This window comes from Oryza sativa, chromosome 5, assembly GCF_034140825.1.
Source record: "Oryza sativa Japonica Group chromosome 5, ASM3414082v1".
In the NCBI taxonomy this organism is placed as follows: Eukaryota; Viridiplantae; Streptophyta; class Magnoliopsida; order Poales; family Poaceae; genus Oryza; species Oryza sativa.
This window is the reverse complement of record NC_089039.1, coordinates 26,413,977-26,433,548: the sequence shown is the minus strand read 5'-3', so window position 1 is coordinate 26,433,548 and position 19,572 is coordinate 26,413,977. Positions and strand designations below refer to the sequence as shown.

Sequence of the window (19,572 nt, the reverse complement as noted above, 5' to 3'; positions counted from 1 at the left end):
CTGGGAGCCGCCTAATCAAGTGAAATGGCTCTGGGAGCCGATAAGTAATGATCTGACCCGGGAGGTCGGTACATTACCATTCGAGTTGTTGAAAAGCATCTCTTAAAGTCGAATCAAGACGCAAGTCTCTTTTCGACCCAAACTTAAAAAAAAAGGAGGTAAATCACTTAGTGATTCCAAAATGCTTTCAAACAAAAGATTTGCAAAACAACCTTACCTCTCTTCCAAGCTTGCATTAAACACCTAAATTCCCGTGACTTGCTGAGTACGAAAGTACTCACCCTTGCTCTATATAAATATATATAGTTCCTCTGCCTTGAAGTGAAGATGAAGTGAAGTGAAGATTAGGGTTTCGTCCTGGTTCCCAGCCGTCGCCTGTGGTGTTGGGTGTTAGTTCGTTGGTTCCGCTGCCGCTGTTGCTGTTGGTGTTTCCTCGTCCGCGTCGTCGGTTGCATTCTCGGGCCGTTCTAAGCTGCAACCTAAGTTAAGGTAAATAAGTCCTCTATTTATTTTAAGGATTGCAATGATTCATATTTGTCACCATGGGTACCAGCACTATGTCCTGGGACTGGTACTGAGATCACGGTTTCGTAGGAAGCGGTTCACGTCGTTTTTCCTACGACACGCTCCTGTCAGGTGCCGTTGTACGGCGGTGCCGGATTGGGGTGTGACAAGAACACTTTCGGTTCAATTGGATCGATAAATTTCTAAGAAAGATAATAATGCCCCTAAAACCACATGCTTCAAACTGCATGATGCTATAGTAAAAATTTAGAAATTATACAACTCTAAATTTACCATCACATTATATTCCATCTTAGCTCTAGTTTCAGCTCAAAATATTTTGACCATAGAGGCATCCTTGTTTTTTTGAAAAATTTCTCTCTCCAATTGAGTCGAAAGTGTCATCCAACAAATTATCAATTTTTAAGTATCTTTTAGCCGTGACATGTTTTTATAATGTCTACTAGTAAATTGTACATTTTTTAAGTGTCTGTAGCAAATTTTGCCATAAAATTATGTATTGTATCGGGACGAAAGACATAGAGAGAGTAGTGTGTTAGCAAGCTCTGTTGCTGTCTGATTTACTATGTTTTTCATTTTGCTTTTTCTGTCACCCTTAGTGATTATGTATAATTTCTCTGGTACTTAAAATAAAACCAGCAACGTTTGGCTTAGGTTTAAAAATACTTGTAAATCAATTCTAAAACCTTAATTTAGCTATGTCTTATATGTCAACGAGAAGCTAGCCAAGCCAGGCAAAGCATGTCTCTCTCTTTTATTTTTTGGAATTTCCATGGTAGAATTTATTAAGAATCCCTAATATTGAAATATGAATAGCCGCAAGTCCCAGCGTGTAAAAACAGCTTAGTTAGGCAGCCTGAACCAGAAGAATTAGTGGTGCCCCGACTTAAAACGACGTAGACCGCCAAGAAACGAACCAACCGGCAACCGCCGCCGCCGCCGCCTTCGATTCGATTCCGATCGAGTTGGAGAAGGCCGCCGCTGCCCAATGGCTCCGCTACCCTCGCCACCGCTGCTGGCCGAATCGCTCGCGACGCTGCGCACAGCCTCGCCGTCGCCGCCCATCCCCTGCTCTCCTCGCCGCACCCGGCCGTTGGTTTCAGCTAGGTTCGCAAGAACGGCCGGCCGCCGGAGCCGGAGCACGGGGGGAAGGAGAGACCTTAGGAGCTGTGCCTATGCGGCGGAAGCTGAGTACGGCAGCGCGGAGGATGAGGTCGCCGACGACTTCTACTCCGTTCTTGGCGTCGTGAGTGTTCTGGAACATTCTGTTGAACAATTCCTTTGCAATAATTTCGGTTTACAGTTTATTAGGTTAGTAGGGAAGAACTGTGCATTTTAGACTGGAATCATTAGAGATCAATTTCTTCTCTGTAAAAAAAAAAATCCTACTTTTGGTGAGGGAGGAAAGATGCTTCTTTTTTTCAGAGTGGACTCAGACAATTGTTCTGAACTTCTGATGAGTGATGAGTGATACTCTGATAGTGGTTTTCCTTTGAGACGACGGATTTGCTGCTAATAATGACCCCTGATTTTTGCATCTCCAGATGCCAGATGCAACCCCTGAGGAAATCAAGAAAGCATACTACAGTTGCATGAAAGCGTGCCATCCCGACCTCAGTGGGGACAACCCCGAAGTAACAAACTTCTGCATGTTCATCAACGAGGTTTACACGGTAAAACCCTTCAATGAAACCTTGGGTCCTTGTGATTGCATATGGCAATTGTCTTGGAAGATGTGTTTTGCATTGAATTCTTTTTTGTTCAAAACGCTAACATGAGGTGTTGAAGAGCAGGTGCTGAGTGATCCGGTGCAGCGTGCAGTGTATGATGAAATCCATGGGTATACAGCAACCGCGACCAACCCTTTCTTCGATGACAGTGCACCCAAGGATCAGGTGTTCGTTGATGAGTTTACCTGCATAGGTACTGACATTTTTTGGTATGAATAGAGCTATAAAAGATGCTATTTGGTTCTTCATAAAGAGATTTGATATATTTCACCTTGTTGATGTGGATTTAGGATGCAAATATTGTGCCAATGTGTGCCCCAATGTATTTAGAATCGAGGAGGATTATGGGAGGTCAAGAGTATATTCCCAATCGGGTAGCACAGAGCTAATTCAGGAGGCCATTGATAGTTGGTGATGCTCTGAAACCCAACCCAGCATAATACTAGGACTGTTTATCTGTTCATAACAGATTACTGAATGTGTTATTCATGTGTGTTATATTTCCATGTCCAGCCCAGTCAACTGTATTCACTGGACTTCTGCTGCACAGCTTTCTCTCCTTGAGAATGAAATGCGGAGAATAGAGCGGGTGAATGTAAGTAATCCTTCTTTCAGTTATTTAGATGTACGGTATATTTTTGTGGTCATATAAATCTCCAGTTCTTTGGTTTGATTATTAGGAGTTTAGGACCTTATGGTTAACTTCTATAACATAGATGTAATCACAAAAACTCCTAGTTAAAATAAACGGTGCACAAGAAAGTTTCTTATATCCCTGTTCCTTTCTTTCTGTTAGCATTTTTCTGGAACTCAAGTGATATTTTACAGGTGATATTATCTTGTTTTCTCCTAATAGCCTAGTAGTACACTAAAGGGAATTTCAATTTTGAACAGGTTGGGCTGATGAGTGCTGGGATGGGAGTTTCAGTTGATGTATTCCGATTGGTAAATTTGTATGTCTTTATTATGTAAATTTGGCATGTACTATCTAAATTTCTCTGTTTGCATATCCTCAAGATTCTTTCTTCCATGTCTATGTTAAGGCTAATAGAGTATAGATAAAGCATACTTTTGTTTAAGCATACAGATTATATTATGCATAATACTTCTCTATGTTGTTAATTTTACTTGTTCTTAAGATATTTTCTATTTAACAGGCTAGCGTGCGTTGGGAAAAGAGACAGTCAAAAGTTTTGGTATGGTTCCTTCCCCCTTCGTCATCTTTGTGTTTCTCATAGAGTTAGATGTTTTTAAGGATTTCGTTATCATTTACCTATTTGTATCTTTGCAAATGGGTCATTGTTTTGTAAACTAAACATTTTATGTAAACCTTTATTTTGTTACAGGAAAAAATTAGGACACGGATGACAAACAAAAAGTATTCAGATATAAGTAGTTCTTGGACTGATATCTGGGGATCCCCAACTCGATACCAAGGAAATGGTAAGCTAAAACAAATAACACAGTTTGTTAGAAATACCTTGCATGGTAACCATGCAGACCAGCATGTATTGTGTAAATATAATTGTTGTTACCAAAAATATAATTATTGCTCATTCTTGTATTTCTGAATCCGATTGAGATTTGCTGATGATATCAGAAGAAGAAGGAACAGAGAGAGCGAAGAGAGCAGCTGCTGCTGCTAGGAGATGGCGAGAATACTCGAGAAAAGGCGCAGACAGGCCACCGGAGTACAAACTTCCAGAGGCAGCGGGCAATAAAGAGTAATAGCAGAACAAAGAAATATTTCTATCCTGCTTACGTTATCTGATAGCATTTCGTCACCTGTACATATAGCCTTATTGTTTGAAGAGAGCTGACATGTAGATTGCTCTCTCCCAATTCCTCATTTTTCATTTGTAATATATAGCTGATAACAATAACCTGTAGAATACAAACGTCAATAGTTAAACATTCGGAATGTAAAAGATGAATATGTGCACATTCTCCTTCAACAATGGTATACATCCTGAAGATCCATCTTTTCTTGTGTGTGTTTGTGCAGATGAATTCCGGGGCAAATTTCCTTTGGCAGTAGTCTGGTAACCCCCAGGCATCGATGATGAACTGCAACATCTGCCAAAGGACAACTTGCCCAGCAATGCAGCTGCACATCTCATGGTCTCAACCTATTTCTATCCGTGTGCCACATTTAGTTTCATGTGTAGAGCGCACAGTTCACTGATCATTGTGCAGTGATATTTATACTCGCTCCTGCATGGTGAAAGGCAGCAAGGCTTTTTGCAGCTACACGGCCTTTCTCTGCTCCTCCTGCAAAGGCACACGGAGGCTGATAGGATATACTGTAGGACAATGCCTGCTCTCTAGATTGTGCCCACTTACAGGAACAAAGTCTGAAATGGAGAGATCATTGTAGTGCATATATCTCCAATCTTTTTAGGTCATGGGGCTACTTCCCCGTTTATTCTTAGCCTAGCTTCTTGCTGTCCAGACCATGTAAAGTTAAGTAGCATCAAATATCTGCTGAGAAATCTAGCTCAATCTGATTTTCTCCACTGGTTTCAGACTTTCAGTCACACAGGTCATTTCATCACCATAATAATGCAGCAGTACACAACGCAATTTAGTAGCAAGCTGATCTCCAGCCTCCAGGAAGCCTCTGCAGCTACCACCCAGAGCTGGACATATCACCGGTCTGTCGGACAGGCTCAAAGGGCCTCGATCGTGTGCTACTTCAGAAAAAAGGCAGGATTTTGCAGATTGATTCCCCTTGAGACCACTGGAAAACAAGGATCGAATCAAGGGGAAAAAGTGCCCGCATGCGAGATCAAAAGAGAGAAGGAATAGGGATATCCATGAGCATGTTCGCTGCCGGTTTCTTGGTTCCTGCGCTGAACCCGTCCCACTCCCACCGCACGTCCGCACTGCATTGCCCTATTTGCCCATGCATGATGCAGCTCGTCGATCGATCAGATCCATGCGCCTGCCAAGGTTAGGCAAGCAAAGGCGCCACGACGCGCGCTGTGAAAACCCGAACTCGATAAACGTGTTTCGCGGGGACTCGCCCGATCGGGGCACTCGATCGAGCTCACGTTTTCTTTTGTGTGTACGTGCAGCGGCAAGATAGGCGGAGCAGCGCGCGGCAAGGGCGAGATCGGTGAAACCGGTCGTTTGCTGATGTACACGAGTTCTATCTATTATAATGACACTACCATTATATATACTGTTGTGTGAAACGATAGAAAAGTGAAACCCACGTATTAGTGATTGTGATTGTAATGATAATGTTATTATGGTAGAAGATCCTCGTCCTTCTACAGGTTACTACTCGTACGTATCGCGCGCGCCCCGCGCGGGGTACTCACGTGTTTTTCAGGCTCATGCGGCTGCAATACAAGGTTGACGCGAGCGGGAGCGTTCTGCGCGTGGCGTACGTAGGCGCGCGCGCGAGAGATCGGTGGAATCGGTCGGTTGATCGATCGACGGGCAGCACAGCAGGCTGGGCGCGGCGTACGTGGGGGTTGGCGCAGGCGGTACGCGTACGTACGTGCTGTTCTCGGCTTTGATCACCCTCCGGCGCGTGTCACGGAGTGACGGACAGTAACACACAAACACGGGCTCGTTCCAAACGTTAAAAATTTGGTTCAGTATAAGACAGGACTTAGGCTGCGTTTGGGAGCGCAAGTTCCCAACCTGCCTCCCGACGAAAAAAAACAAAGCATTCAATCATAGTGAGATTCAATTATAGTGAGATTAATTAAGTATTAGCTAAAAATCTTGAAAAATAATTTAATATAACTTTTTAAAGCAACTTTTTTGCGAAGATATCTGATCTGAACATGTTGAATAGGCCAGATTTACATGTTGAGACTTTATTTCCCCTCCTCAGAAAATTTTGTATCTATGCTACTACCTTCGTCACAGAATAATTATAATTCTAGATTGTTTAGTACATATTATAAGGTTTAAGAAGCGAAATACTATGATTTTTCTTACTAAATAGTGTATAGATAAGAGTGGAAGGGTAATTAAGGGTAAAATATGGAGAAATTTAAATGAGAAGTGATTAATGAGACCATTAATACTCTGTTGCAGTAATTATTTTGAGACAAATTCAAATAATAGAAATACAATTATTATAGGACATCCAAAGTACTATAAAAGACACTAGAGTGGTGATGCCACCACAACTACTTTTGTACCTTTTGTAAACTAGCATAATGCCATGGCATTGCAATGGATTTTTTCTAAAAAAAAATAGTTCATTCTATATATTTTTGAAGTCTCTAAAATAAGTTATTCTTATCGTCTAATAGTACATCATAGAGCGACGAAGAATTCCATAATAAGAGTGTTTGATTAACATTTTTTTGGGGGGGTTGATTTGCTTGCGTGGATAGGAAAAATGTAAAGTTTTCTCCTCACTTTTCACGGGCCTCATATGGTAGTTAGGGTGGTGATGGCATCACTAGTTCACCACCACCAACATCTTTAAAGTAGTATAGATTAGTGCGAGTCTATATACTATTATAGAAAACAGTGGTGGATACCACCATTATTTTTGTATTTTTTTATAAATTAGTTCATGATATTTTCTAATATTATATAATAGTCTCATATTTATTCATCATATATTCAAATAAGCAAATATGTCTATGGCATATTATATATTTTATTCTATACATAATAAAGCATGGGTATTTAGTGTTTAAAAAAGTATGTTCGACAACCTCTAAATGAAATGCCAATTTGCACTTAGGCTGTGTTTAGATTCAAAATTTTTTCGTCAAACTTTCAATTTTTCTGTCACATCAAATGTTTGGACATAAGCATGGAGCATTAAATGTGGAGAAAAAAAAATAATTGCACAGTTTGCATGTAAATTGCGAGACGAATATTTTGAGTCTAATTACGCCATAATTTGACAATGTGGTACTACAGTAAATATTTACTAATGATGGATTAATTAGGCTTAATGGATTCGTCTCGCAGTTTACAGGCGGAATCTGTAATTTGTTTTGTTATTAGTGTATGTTTAATACTTTAAATGTATGTCCATATACTTTAAAAAATTGTGGCACAGGAACAGACGAACTAAACACAGCGTTAGCCAAATGCATCATGCATGCAGCATGCAGTGATCGAGTTCGTCCATGTTATTGACCGGGAATCAGCACGCCGGCCGGCATGAATATTGAATGCAGAATGCGTGATGCGTCGCCGATAGTATAGTCCAGACGACGACTCGATCGCATGCAGAAGAAGCAAAGAAATGCAGACCGATCTGCAGCCGAGGACGACGACATCTCTGCGCACTATGGTAATATGATTACAAGGGAAATAAAATGTGATCTTTGTGGCCTCAAATCTGCATTGCTGGGCAAGTCTCCTTTGGCAGTGGCTTTTGCGTGGTTTGATCAGCTCGATCGGCCACTGCCAAGGGAGACCTGCCCAGTAATGCATGGGCCCCATAAAGTCAGAGACACCTCGCTGGTCTTTGCCTGTATGCATGTATAGCTAGCTATATCTGCTTCTCCGAGGATTCGAATTCTCATCGTATTTATAGGCAGCGTGCAGAGAGGCCAGCATAGTCACGCAAGCACCGCGAGGAGATCGAATCGGCATTATTCGTAGCACAATATATATGATATATCTGAACTTCTGAAGATATTTAACGGCCCCGATTTTTGTGATTAAACTTTTGCGCAGCTAACTGTTTCAGTTTCCATTTGACGACTGCTCGTTTTCGATCTTGCGCTGGGCGATCTGCATTGTGTTGGTGTCGGCTGGTGTAGTTGCTCATTTCTTCTCTTTCTTTTAATGGAAAACAGCGCGAGAGTGCCTTTTCATTGAATAGAGCAGGAGAAAATACAACTCCTAGGGATAAAGGAAAAAAAAAAGAGAATCACTATAGCTATATACTATACAGAGTACGCGATTAACTAACGCAACCGCTTAACCCCTGCTAAATCTCAAAAGCTAGCCTCTTCTTTGATTTTCGTTAGAAGGAAACACGTTGCCATCTCTTTGTGATCAAAGATTAGCATATTTCTCTCTTTCCAAATTTCCCAACTAACAGGATGAGCGATCGAAGTCCCTTTTTCGGGGCGTTGGGCGTATTTGCAAGGTTCTCCAACCACTGTTGGACTGACTGGGCTTCCTCCCATTAGTTCGGCTCCATCTGCTGATAGCCCACCCATCTAGCGACGAGGTGCCAGATCCTCTTGGTGTATCTACAAGTGGCGATAAGGTGCAACGCCGTCTCAGCCTCACAGCGTCAGTAGTTGCTCATTTCAATTATCATGTTCTTGATCACCTCTTCTCTCTTGGATATACCTGGCTAAGAGCATATGCTGGCTGCAATGCTGCAGCCTGCATGCAGAAAGCAGCTGGAAGGTCGGAGAAATGTAGCAGTGCTGATTTGCTGAAGCATTATGCCCTCAATTGGTGTTCAAGAACAAGTAATGCGAACTGTTTTTTTCCTTGTGTAACACGCATATTCCGTTTAACTTAAATCTGCATCCAGAAGTGCAGGTATTTCTCTCTTTGCTAAATGAAAATATCGAAGATGTTCAGAGAGCATGCGAGCTTCACTTTCAGACCTGATACAATGTCCAAAAAATCTCAACTCCTGTTTACAGAATTACAGCTGAAGAATTTCAGGTCGTGTATCCAAACTTATGTATTGACCTCCTATTAAAAGGACTTAGCAAATTTCACCATGAATTCACCATCGCTGATGAAAAGGAACGAATGCTAGCCGGTCATTGCTGAAGAGGTGCCATACCTTTATGTACGGTGTTTCCTTCAGAGAAAAGGCCAGCAACTGCATGCTCTCGAATAGAGGAAGATCCAAATATCCAATGGAATGTACCCTGTAGCAGTACCATCATCTCAATTCAAACCATGAGAACAATTTGAGCTCGTGGCTGCCGAGGGCCAACGCAAAGCTTAGAATCACAATCACTGATCTACTGAAGATCAAGAAAGGCAGGTTGCTTTTAGTAGTAGATAGGCATGCAGATGAGCGACAGGGAGGACCATTGCTGGAGCACAATATTCCAAAGGAAACCTGAAAGAGAGATCAAGAGATGGTGCATCGGCAAATAAAGGTTCATGGCTCGGTTGTTCCTCTCGAATAGTCCTCGTTCTGCCAAGGAGCATATGCCATCTTAGATCCATATCTCGAGGCCGATGGCGAGCTATATAAGCGAGGTCAAGGCACAACCATGTTCTTCCAAGAGAGCTTGCAGCACCAAAAAAAAAAAAAAAAGGTTCTTCCAAGAGAGCTTCAAAATTCAGAAATGTTAAGGTTCAGGATTTCAGATTCAGCCACAGTATGCAGTGTGCGACCGGCGAATTACAGGGCGGTTTCTCCTTTGGCACGTACGGAGGCAAGGCATGCGGTGAAAAATCTCTAGCTAGCCATGCGTGCCAAAGGAGAATTGCCCTGCGATTCACCAACACAGCCATGCAGTTCTCGTCCCATAATGCAATCTCATTTCGCAATGCATGTTCAGAACTTCACATTAGCTCGCTTTTGTCACTGAATATGATAATAATGGACTGCCTTGCTGCAGGTTTACTCAGGATGGTTCTCACAGCAGGCAATCGCTCCTGCAGTTGCTCTGCATGATTAGAAATAGGACAAATAGGGTTTATTGATATGGTTAAGAGCAAGAGTCGCTGGCTTCAAATATTTCTTGGAGAATAATTAAAACTTGTGACATTTCTTTTCTCTCTTCTACATGCATGTCAAAAAAACGATATACAGAAGAATCTACTCGCCTACAGATCGCTACAGTTACATGAAATAAATTATGCATATAAGTTAGCTACATGTAAAATCTAGGGGTTCTCAGCGTCAATGTTTCATCTTGGAGACTTAGTTGAAATACACTTTCCACAAAAGGCAAGTCTTGATAGAGCCCGTGATCTTCGTGTCCTCATCTTCAATGCAGAGAGCTGCAGTGAAAATGGTCAGCATGTGTGAGAAAAGATCACCGCATACAGAGGAATTATGAGAAAACAGGATTAGCATATTATCATCAATTGATCAGCAACAAATGTTATATGCCATATAACATACAGCAGCTGTTCTTTTAGTACTAAACTGAGTATTGCTAAAGAATACCCTTTTACAAAGTACTTTTGTTTCTATTTGGCATATGTTTATTAGCATTACCTTTCGTCTAGTAGTGCTTGAAGCCTTCCAACAAAGTAAACTCGACTTAGGCTCCAATCTCCTGCAAATAGATCAATAATCCAAAATCATACCCAAGCTTCTTATATAATGTGGATGAATCCTATTTGATAGCTCTATTCATGTGGAAAATTTCTAGGATAAAATAAGACTTTGCAGCTCTAAAAATTTTTCATAAACTACTGAATATGTGCAGTGCTGTATCAAGTGCTTGTTTTAGTGCAATATTATTTTTTTTTAATTTGGGTATCATCTGTTCCCCTCCAGAGTATCTGCTGAAAAAAGTACTCCTCTAGTACAAGAGAGTAGCATAGAACTACTTACAAATTCTCTTGCTCTAGCTTCTCTGCAATCGACATAGCTTTTTGTCTAGACCAACCTCCTTGTTGTGAACAAGTTTCTGCCTTGTTAATGACATGAGCAAGAGATACCTTGCCCCTTACTATGCTGTTTTGTCGGCCATGCTCATTATTCACAACTTCTCGTCCTTGAAGAACTATGTTTTCTTTTCTGACACCGGCGCTGTTATTTGGTTCACTATGCCAGTCCACTTGAGAAGGTCCTACTTCTATAATTTCACCTTCAGTCAATATATGTGGATCTGATTGCACCCATCGTGTCTGATTTGAATTAGCACCATGGACCACGTTGTCTTTTTGAAGTCTCCTAATTAAGTTTTCACCTCTGGAAGAAGCGGAACTATGTCTAGTGAAAGACCTCCTTAATGCCACATTGGAAGTGCTATCCTCAGGATACGGTGAAATAGCTGGAACATGACCTGCCCTTGCATCATCCTTTGGTTCGTACCGGATTTCAAGTGTTATAGCAGAAGCAAGGACAGACTCAAATGCATGTAGAACTTGTTCCCTTGACCTCTCAGCTTTGGATTTATTCACACGAGAGCTGAACATTAGTTGCACAGTTGGTGCTGGAGGAAAAGAACTAAGTGTTAGAAGCAAGATATATTGGAAAATGGAAACAGTGTAGCTATTATTTCGCCAACACAATATTCTTAAAACAAAACATATTACACGTTTTCAAGGAATCTGGCATGCTTAGTTTTTTGGGGGGCTATGTGTGTCTTAATAACATCAACAAAGTTTTAAACTTGCTCTCATCAATTCTAGCATGAAAATTTAGTCACCATGTGGAGATGCATATTATTTTATTTACATGAGATATTTTATGGTCCTTGGGAGGTATGCGGTATTGAGAAATGAGAGGTAGATATATCTTATAGTATAGAAAACATGTACTATTACATGGCCTAGGCACCAAGATTGACGCATATTACTTGAACAAAGCGATTTATGGTGTTTGGAGGGTACTAGAGGTATCAGGCACCTTTACTTCAATAAATTTCAACGGTTGAGATGTTTACAGGCACACATAGCAAGCCATTCTATCTTATTGCTTGATTACTTATGAAACAGCATATTTATCCATCGCATTACTTAAAACAATAATAGGTCATCCTTGGATGTATTCTGCAATGAAATTTAGACATGATATAACTAGTAATATACAGAGAATGAGCAAGAAGGAATATCTTGCCTGTGCCTAGGCTGACAGAAATCAGTCGTGCTTCTTTAGCCAGCATCTTTCTCACTGAATCTGATCGGATATGCTCTAGTACAGCCTGCCAAATCATCTCATTGTCACTTTTTCTGTATCTAGATAAATTCACTCTAGTAGCACGCGCTAATAATACATGGTTGTCTGGTGTATGTTCACCAGGTCCCTTTCCTCTCCGGGTGCCTGCCATGTTGTTGTCAGAATCAACCCCCAGATTAGCATTTCTTGGTAAACCATGAGGACCAGCATATATGTTAGTGTGATCTATAGCAGTGCTCCTTCCTATGTCCCCCTCAGGGCAGGTAAGCAGGCCCTGGTTAAAGCTTGCACTTGTGGATGAACTCGGCAGAACATATTGTTTATCAGGAGCAAGTTGAAGCAGAGCAGCTGTAAGCCACGTCATCTTATCATTAGAGACCCTCAACTGTTTTTCAGCTTCAGAGAGTGTTTTCAAGGCCTGGCGTAGTTTTTCCATGTCATCTTTTGATACTGTAATCCATATATTAAGATGTTAGATTGTGTGGAAGAAGAATGTTTAGGTAACATGAATGCTACTAAAAAAGGAGAGATCAGCGATCCACGTACTACTAGCCCAGTCAACAATGTATTCTTTCTATAAAGGAAAGGCGTAAATAAAATATGTACTAGTATAGCCAGATCTATAAAAGGATAACAATACATTGGTGAGAAAAAAATGCTAGAGCATGACTTTTACAATACATGACTCATGGATGGATCAACCCAACTATAAATCCATCTGAAGAGAGTGATAAAAAGGGAGTGATATTGCTTACAGGTTGGACATTTGAAGAATTTTCTTCGAACCCTTTCCTGCGTGAATGCATAGGTGCCAGCAAGGATGTCAGTAATTATTGTGGCAAGCTGAGACATCAGGGCCAAAGGCTCAACACCTGTTTCAGTAATATCTCTTAAAGTTTTCACGGTGTTCACAGTGTCAGCAGACAGTGCCAAATCAAGCAAATCAACCAATTTATCATCAGAAACCAAGCCGACCTGTCCAAAGCAAACAATGTCCAGTTGTTATTGTCAGGTAAATTTTTAAATGAAGTATTTTTATCCAATAATATAATAGCAGGTTATTTTATTGCTACTGTTAGAATTTATACAATGTTTAGTAAACAACATTTAGAATGCGCACAATGTTTAGAAAGCGAAAATTGAGTAAAAAGACTGAACTTTTCCAGAGTACTCTTTAGCCCGCCTTCATGGTCCAAGTGTCAAAATTTTGCACACGTTCAACGCTAAACTTAAGTATGTCAACCAATGCTAGAGTCCCAATAATTAAATCAATAGCATGTTTCAGAATTATAGAATTACAATAGCTTGAACAAAGAATGTTTTACTACTATCATTTAAATTCTCTCTGAAATTAGAAACCAGTAGTATACTCAATAAAGAAGAAATTTTGATAACTATTGTTGGATCACTTACAAGTTCTTGGACAAGCGACATTGAGATTCTCTGCCCAAGCAAGCTCAGCTGATCCAAAGTCATCTCTGCATCCCTCAGTGACCCATCTGACCGGGAAGCAATAAGTTTCAGGGCATCTCTATCAACATCTAGTCCTTCGCTAGTAGAAATCCACTGTAAAGTGTTGACAATGTCACACTCCTTCAGTTTGGGAAAGAAGAACTTTTGGCACCTCGACACGATTATATGTGGGAGATCAAGATTGGGGCTGATGAGGATAAAAACCACACGCCGAGGTGCACGTTCGATGACCTTCGATATGACACTCCACGTATCAGGTGGCAATGTGTTGCAATCATCTACTATAAACACCCTGTGCTGAGTTGGTACAGGTGAAAGCATCACATTATCAAGGATATCCACAATGCTGTCAAGGTCAATGTTACCAACAGGCCCAATCTCCACTAAGCTCCTACTCTTGCCCAGATTGTGTGCGATACAAGACGCACATGAATCACAGGGCCTCGGGTGCTCAGGAGAATGGCAATTCAACGCCTTTGCGAACACCCGAGCGCATGATGTCTTGCCTGTGCCGTGCGGCCCGTAGAACACATACACCAACCCAATTTTCCTCTTCAGGATGGCATTGGAGAGAGCCTGCACCACCAAGCTCTGCCCAATCATGTCCTTGAAAGTCTTGGGCGAATACTTCTGCGTGAGGCTCTGGTGCCGGCCTCGATGCGAGCCCCGTGACCTCTGCCCCGACCGTGCCTCTGATGCGAGGTCAGAATCAAGCTCACTGGTCTGATTCGAGAATATCCCGAGCTCCCCCGAGAAGCTCCTGGCAATGCCACCGATGCCATTGCGCACGCCGTCGACGAGCAGAGGCAACGAGTCTGAGTCCGAACTGGTCGAGGTCAGCCTCGCCGTGACCGGGAAATGCGGATGCGAACGCGAGCCGTCCATGTGACCGCACGAGCCTGCGGAGGTGGCGGCAATGGACCTCCGCGCCGCCGACGCCGACTTGGGGTCGGAGAGGCCGCACGAGAAGCTCCGGCCGGCCATGTCGAGGAAGGATTTGCCGCGGTGGTGGATGCGTGACCAATTCCAGGGGATGCCGCACACATTGCGCGAGTCCTGCGACGCCTGCGGCCTCTGCAGCTCCACCCCGCACTCGTCGTCGTCGTCGTCGTCGCCTCCGACGACGCCGAAGAGGTACTTGTTGCCGCAGACGGCCTCCTGCGAGCTGGAGTTCACCGAGACGGCGGCGGCGCCGTCCACGCCGCGATCTAGAGCGCCGCCGGTGGCGGACGCGGGAGCGGCGCGCCGGCCCGCGCCGCCCTTGAACCGGCGCCGCGGGCCGCGAGACGGCTTGGGCTGCGGGTTCTCCGCGAGCTGGTCGAGCAGCGTCTTGAGCGCGCCGCCGGGGCGGGAGCTGTCGTCGTGGAGGTCGTCCCCGAGCCCGAGCCCGACCCCCTGGGGCTCGGCGGCGACCCTCGACGACGAGTCCACCGAGCGGCGGGTGGACGGGTCCCGCAGCGAGCGCGAGCGCTGCAGCGCGAGCAGGTCCCGCATCAGCGCGGCCGACGCCGACGCGGACGACCCCGTCGGGCTCCGCCTCCGCCCCGACGACGCGCTCCCGGCGCCGAGCCCGTGCGCGTGGTGGTGCCGCAGGTGGATGCAGTTGGTCAGGTGCGCGTGTCCCCGCATGTGGTGCTCGCCGCTGCCGCCGCCGCCGCCGCCACTCCCCATCCCCGCGGCCGCTGTCGCCGCCGGCGCCGGCATTGCGGGCGATCGATCCGGACTCCTCGCCTAAATCATCGCGTCGCGTCGCGTCGCGTCGCGTTTCGCGGCGAGCGAGGCCAAGAGGAGGGTGGTGGGTTGGGGGGCGTGGCCTCGGGTGGCGTCCCCGAAGTGGCCGTGCTTTCGACGTCGCGTCGCGTCCGCGACCGCGGCGTGGGGTGGGGGGAGTCGTAGGGTTCGAGCCTGCCGTTTGGCCGTTGGATGCATCTGCAGATCTGCACCCTCACGCCCGCGTGTGATTACTGTGCCGGTTCGGTAAGTTTCGGGGAGCTGAGAATGGCCAGATGATAGTCAGTTTTTAACAATATAAAAAAACTGGATTTTCTAGTTTCTATTTTTATTTTATTTTCTAAATTTTATAACTATATCTTCTCATAATATGTACCAAAAGCTAAATTTTTTTGGAAGAAGCTTCTGATCTTGAGAGAAGCTGCGGTAGCTAGAAGATTCCCAAACAGGCTCGAATATATTTGAGAGCATAAGATTATAAGAATATGGAAAAGCTGAAGTCCTAATTTCTGATTTCCAATTCATTTTGTGAATTCTATAACTAAAGATTTTTAAAATTTGGGTGAAAATCTAGATTGTTTGGCTTATGCCAGCTGAATATTTTAGGAGAAAATGTAGTTGGCAGAAACTCCCCAAAATAGACAAAAGCTCTTCTAGACAATTTAAATTTCTGTTTAGATTCTAAAAAATTATAGATGTAAAATCGTAAAAATGAATTGAAAGTCAGCAACTAGAAAACACAACTTCTACAGATTTTTAGAAACTAGCTATCAGCTACTTCTTGTTTCTTAAAATTTTGAACTCCATTGAACAAGTCTGAGACCGTCTGTGACACGAGATTATTACCCTTGTGCTAAAGTTGAGTGGTCTACCGCTAACAGTGGCAAAATGGCGCTAATAGAGCTGCTTGTTTATGCTTTCTTTTCGAGGCTATGTATTGAGGCTAAAAAAAGGAAAGGTGCTAAACTGCTGATTGCACGTTGTGTCGTGCTACATTTTAGTTTAGATAGGTAAGTTGTTGGTTTATTAAGGTGAGCTAGGATGCCATTCGGTGGGAGAATCTCTCTACGAGACTCGACACGCTGCTGATTATCTTTTGGTTCAGAGCTTTTCCTTTTGTTGACTTCACGTTGCCTACTTGGTCTATGCTTTGGCACCGTACCACGAACGTGCATATGAATATGTGATACTGGCCGACAGCGTCGGTAATTACTTATTACTGTACCTAACAAGTTAACCGGAGTAACGTACCAGTAGGTAATGTTAATGTCAAATCATGAGAAATTATCGTGCCAAGTACACGACAGAGTCATCGACCCGTATGAGAGTAGTACCGCGGTATAGCCATGGTGGGTCCGTAATCTAGCAGTAGCTGCGGTACTCTAGCTGTGGGCCTGCATGTGTTATCTGTTTTTTTTTTTGTTCACAGTGATACACTAGTACATCCATCCAAAATGTAGAGTAATATTTCTAACATATTACGTTGTCTCGAAATAAAGTTATTTCTCCGCCTATCTTCTCTCAACCAATCACAACTATTCTTCTTCATCTACTTTCTCTTTTCAACCAATCACATATTTTCTCCAATCATTCTCATCTACAGTATTTTCTTAATACACGTGCTAACCATTTAAGTTATCGCTATCCTATGGTTTGGTGATTATTGCACGAAACCACGTAATTATCGTGATATATATAGTAATTTTAAAAATTGAAAATATCATGATAGCCGCACTGTTTTATAAATTGTGATGGTGACAGGGATTGGGGAGGGGTGTACAGCCCACGCGGCAGTGGCGAGCACTGGGCAGCACGGCCCGGGCTACGAGTAGACTCTACGGCCCCTTATAATCATAGGAATGAAAAAAACGAAGGAATAGCAAAAAGATTCTGACAGGAATACAAGTGTAAAACAGAGGATTATAAAACACAGCAAAAACATAGAAATAACCGTTTGATTGAGCCGCAGAAAAAACACTGAAATTTGAGGAGAGATAAAGACTCAGAGGATTCTTAACATGAGGTAAAACCTCATGCTAAATTTCCTCCAAAACTTACATGGGAAGAGGCATTCCATAGGAATTTTATGGGATTACATAGGATTCATTCTTTTGATTCAAATGGCTATATAGGAAAAATTCCTATAGGAATAAAATCCTTTAAAATTACTATGAATTTTCTTTGAATCAAACGGGCCTACGAGTGAAATTGCTAGGCCCAGAAAATACTCCGTTCGATCTGATCTTCCTGCATTCTTCATCAGCCAGATAGCACTGTAGTTTGTGCGGATGAATTCACGCGAATTCTGAGGGTTTATTTTCGGTGCACAACACCAGCAATCCAGCCAAAAATTGAAAACAGCATATCACAATACACCGGGAAACGTTTTTGAAAGAGAGGGCTCCTACCCCCAATGGGCGCGGAAATCGAGGCGAATCATTGTGTTCTCTCGTCCAACTGCAGCTCTCGGAACAGAACGAAAACGAGGAGACCGAGGAGAAGATGAGTGCATCGTAGTACACTCGCACCACTGGAACTCCTTCCTGTGCTCCTGGCGCAGTAGCTTCAGTTCGCCGCGAGTCAAAATCTGAAACCTCTGATGACACCCTCACCAGTACTGCAAACTGACATATGGGCCCCCACAGACCCTCGGGCCCATATGTCAGCGAGCAGTACGGCAGAGGATCTAGATTGCTGATGAAGCGTGTGCCTCACCCGATCTTCAGGTAACCAGTGTGTATCGTTACATGGTACAAAAGTATGCTCAAGCCCTCTTTGTTTAGATTTATAAGCTAACTTATAAGTCGAATAGTCTAAACCTAAACAAACAAGTATCTTTTTCGTTTGGATTTTTTGAAGCCATAAGCCACTCTAACACTATTAAGCCAAAAGCTAGGTTGGATAAGTTTTTTTTGGCTTATGTGAGGTAGATGTATTACTTAACCACTAAATTTAGTACATTAAATCCACTGGCTTATAAATCATATAAGCCAATAAGCTGACTTAAAAGTCTAGGCCAATAAGTCTAAGCCTAAACAAAGAGGGCCTCAAGCTGCCGGGCAATATTATCTTTTTTGACGCTGACTTATTTATTTTCTTTACTCTGAATGTACTCCCTCCGTTTCACAATATAAGTCATTCTAGCATTTCCCACATTCATATTGATATTAATGAATCTAGATATATATATTTATCTAGATTCATTAACATTAATATGAATGTGGAAAAAGTTAGAATGACTTATATTGTGAAACGGAGGAAGTAGTATATTATCTTCAGTCTTACTTCACCTTGCACCGTCCACACAGTAACCCTGACTGAAGCACAGATCATACAGTACATGATACGTGTAGTACCATTTTTACTGTATCAGGGTCCAATATGGAGTAGTCCTAGACTCTGATGAGAAGTTGACAAAACATGCCCTGGTGCTCTGGTGAGAAATTGCTACAATACTCTCTCTTTACATGTGGGCTGCTTCACACACAGCACGGCAGCATGTAGCCGGAATACTGCCTAACCCTATGAGGACATAGACAAAGTAGCAATCTGTCACAAAATTGATCAGTGAAGCTATAAGCCAGCTAAATACTGAGGTGGAGAAGAGAAGAGAGGAGAGAGAGAGGAGAAGTGGGCTGTAAACTTACAGCTGGCTTGGACATAAGAACCAAGAAACTCTATGAGAGAGATAAGTGTGCCATGTATTAATTATGAAGAGCTAACTATTTGTTAGGAACCTAATTGGGCTGTATATGGGCCAAGCTAGCCAAGTCAAAGCGAGGCCCAAGCAAGCAGAAGGGGGCAGCATACAAAAGCAGCAGCAGCAGCATTGTTGGAAGGCATCGAACAGAATAGAACCCGGCACGGCGGCTCAGCAACGGCGGCGACTTGGTTCGGGCTTGAACCTTATCGATCTCCTTCTTCCTCCCTACTTCTGCTAGTAACTTGTATCCCCTATTCAATCCCATTTCCACCACAAAGCTTGAGTTGTAGTAATACAATTGCAGCTCAAAACCACCTCGACCTTCATTGCTTGTACTGTATATTGGTTCATTGAGATTTAGATATTGGGTTGCTAACAATCTGGTATCAGAGCCGTTCGGTTCACTGGGATTCTTGTCATGGAGGAGTTTGGGAGGCAGCCATGCAAGAGGGAGCAGGAATTAGGTTGGGAAAGTTTTCATCCAAGCAGCGCCCACCATCTGTTCGATGAAATGTCAAGCCCATTGGAGGTGTTTGAGGAAGACGTTCTTCTTGTCATGAGTGAGGAGAACATCACATGGGATGAAGCACTCCATCTGTTACAAGAGGAACTGAAGGATGCCCAATGTAGAT

At 43.1% G+C, this 19,572-nt stretch overlaps 2 protein-coding genes across 3 annotated transcripts; one reads left to right on the top strand and one right to left on the bottom strand.

The window, feature by feature from the left end:
• The first annotated feature begins 1,388 nt into the window (after nucleotides 1–1,388).
• LOC4339406 (chaperone protein dnaJ C76, chloroplastic) lies at nucleotides 1,389–4,771 on the top strand. 2 transcript variants are annotated; one of them, XM_015782183.3, is made up of 10 exons: nucleotides 1,389–1,771; nucleotides 2,070–2,198; nucleotides 2,319–2,448; nucleotides 2,546–2,666; nucleotides 2,769–2,850; nucleotides 3,150–3,200; nucleotides 3,413–3,451; nucleotides 3,602–3,698; nucleotides 3,856–3,979; nucleotides 4,261–4,771. In XM_015782183.3, the coding sequence occupies exons 1-10, from the start codon at nucleotides 1,514–1,516 to the stop codon at nucleotides 4,262–4,264; spliced, it is 1,035 nt and encodes a 344-aa protein (XP_015637669.1). In that variant the 5' UTR covers nucleotides 1,389–1,513; the 3' UTR covers nucleotides 4,265–4,771. The 2 variants fall into 2 exon arrangements, 1 of the variants encoding a protein (XP_015637669.1); XR_001545739.3 differs by lacking the exon at nucleotides 4,261–4,771 and having other exon boundaries at nucleotides 3,150–3,208; nucleotides 3,856–4,233.
• Nucleotides 4,772–9,859: 5,088 nt separating this feature from the next.
• Nucleotides 9,860–15,366, bottom strand: LOC4339405 (protein STICHEL-like 4). Its single transcript, XM_015782744.3, has 6 exons — nucleotides 13,447–15,366; nucleotides 12,789–13,008; nucleotides 11,974–12,483; nucleotides 10,744–11,347; nucleotides 10,402–10,462; nucleotides 9,860–10,181 (listed from the first exon to the last, which is right to left on the bottom strand). Exons 1-6 carry the CDS (start codon nucleotides 15,208–15,210, stop codon nucleotides 10,089–10,091), a joined length of 3,252 nt encoding a protein of 1,083 aa, XP_015638230.1. The 5' UTR covers nucleotides 15,211–15,366; the 3' UTR covers nucleotides 9,860–10,088.
• Nucleotides 15,367–19,572: the final 4,206 nt, after the last annotated feature.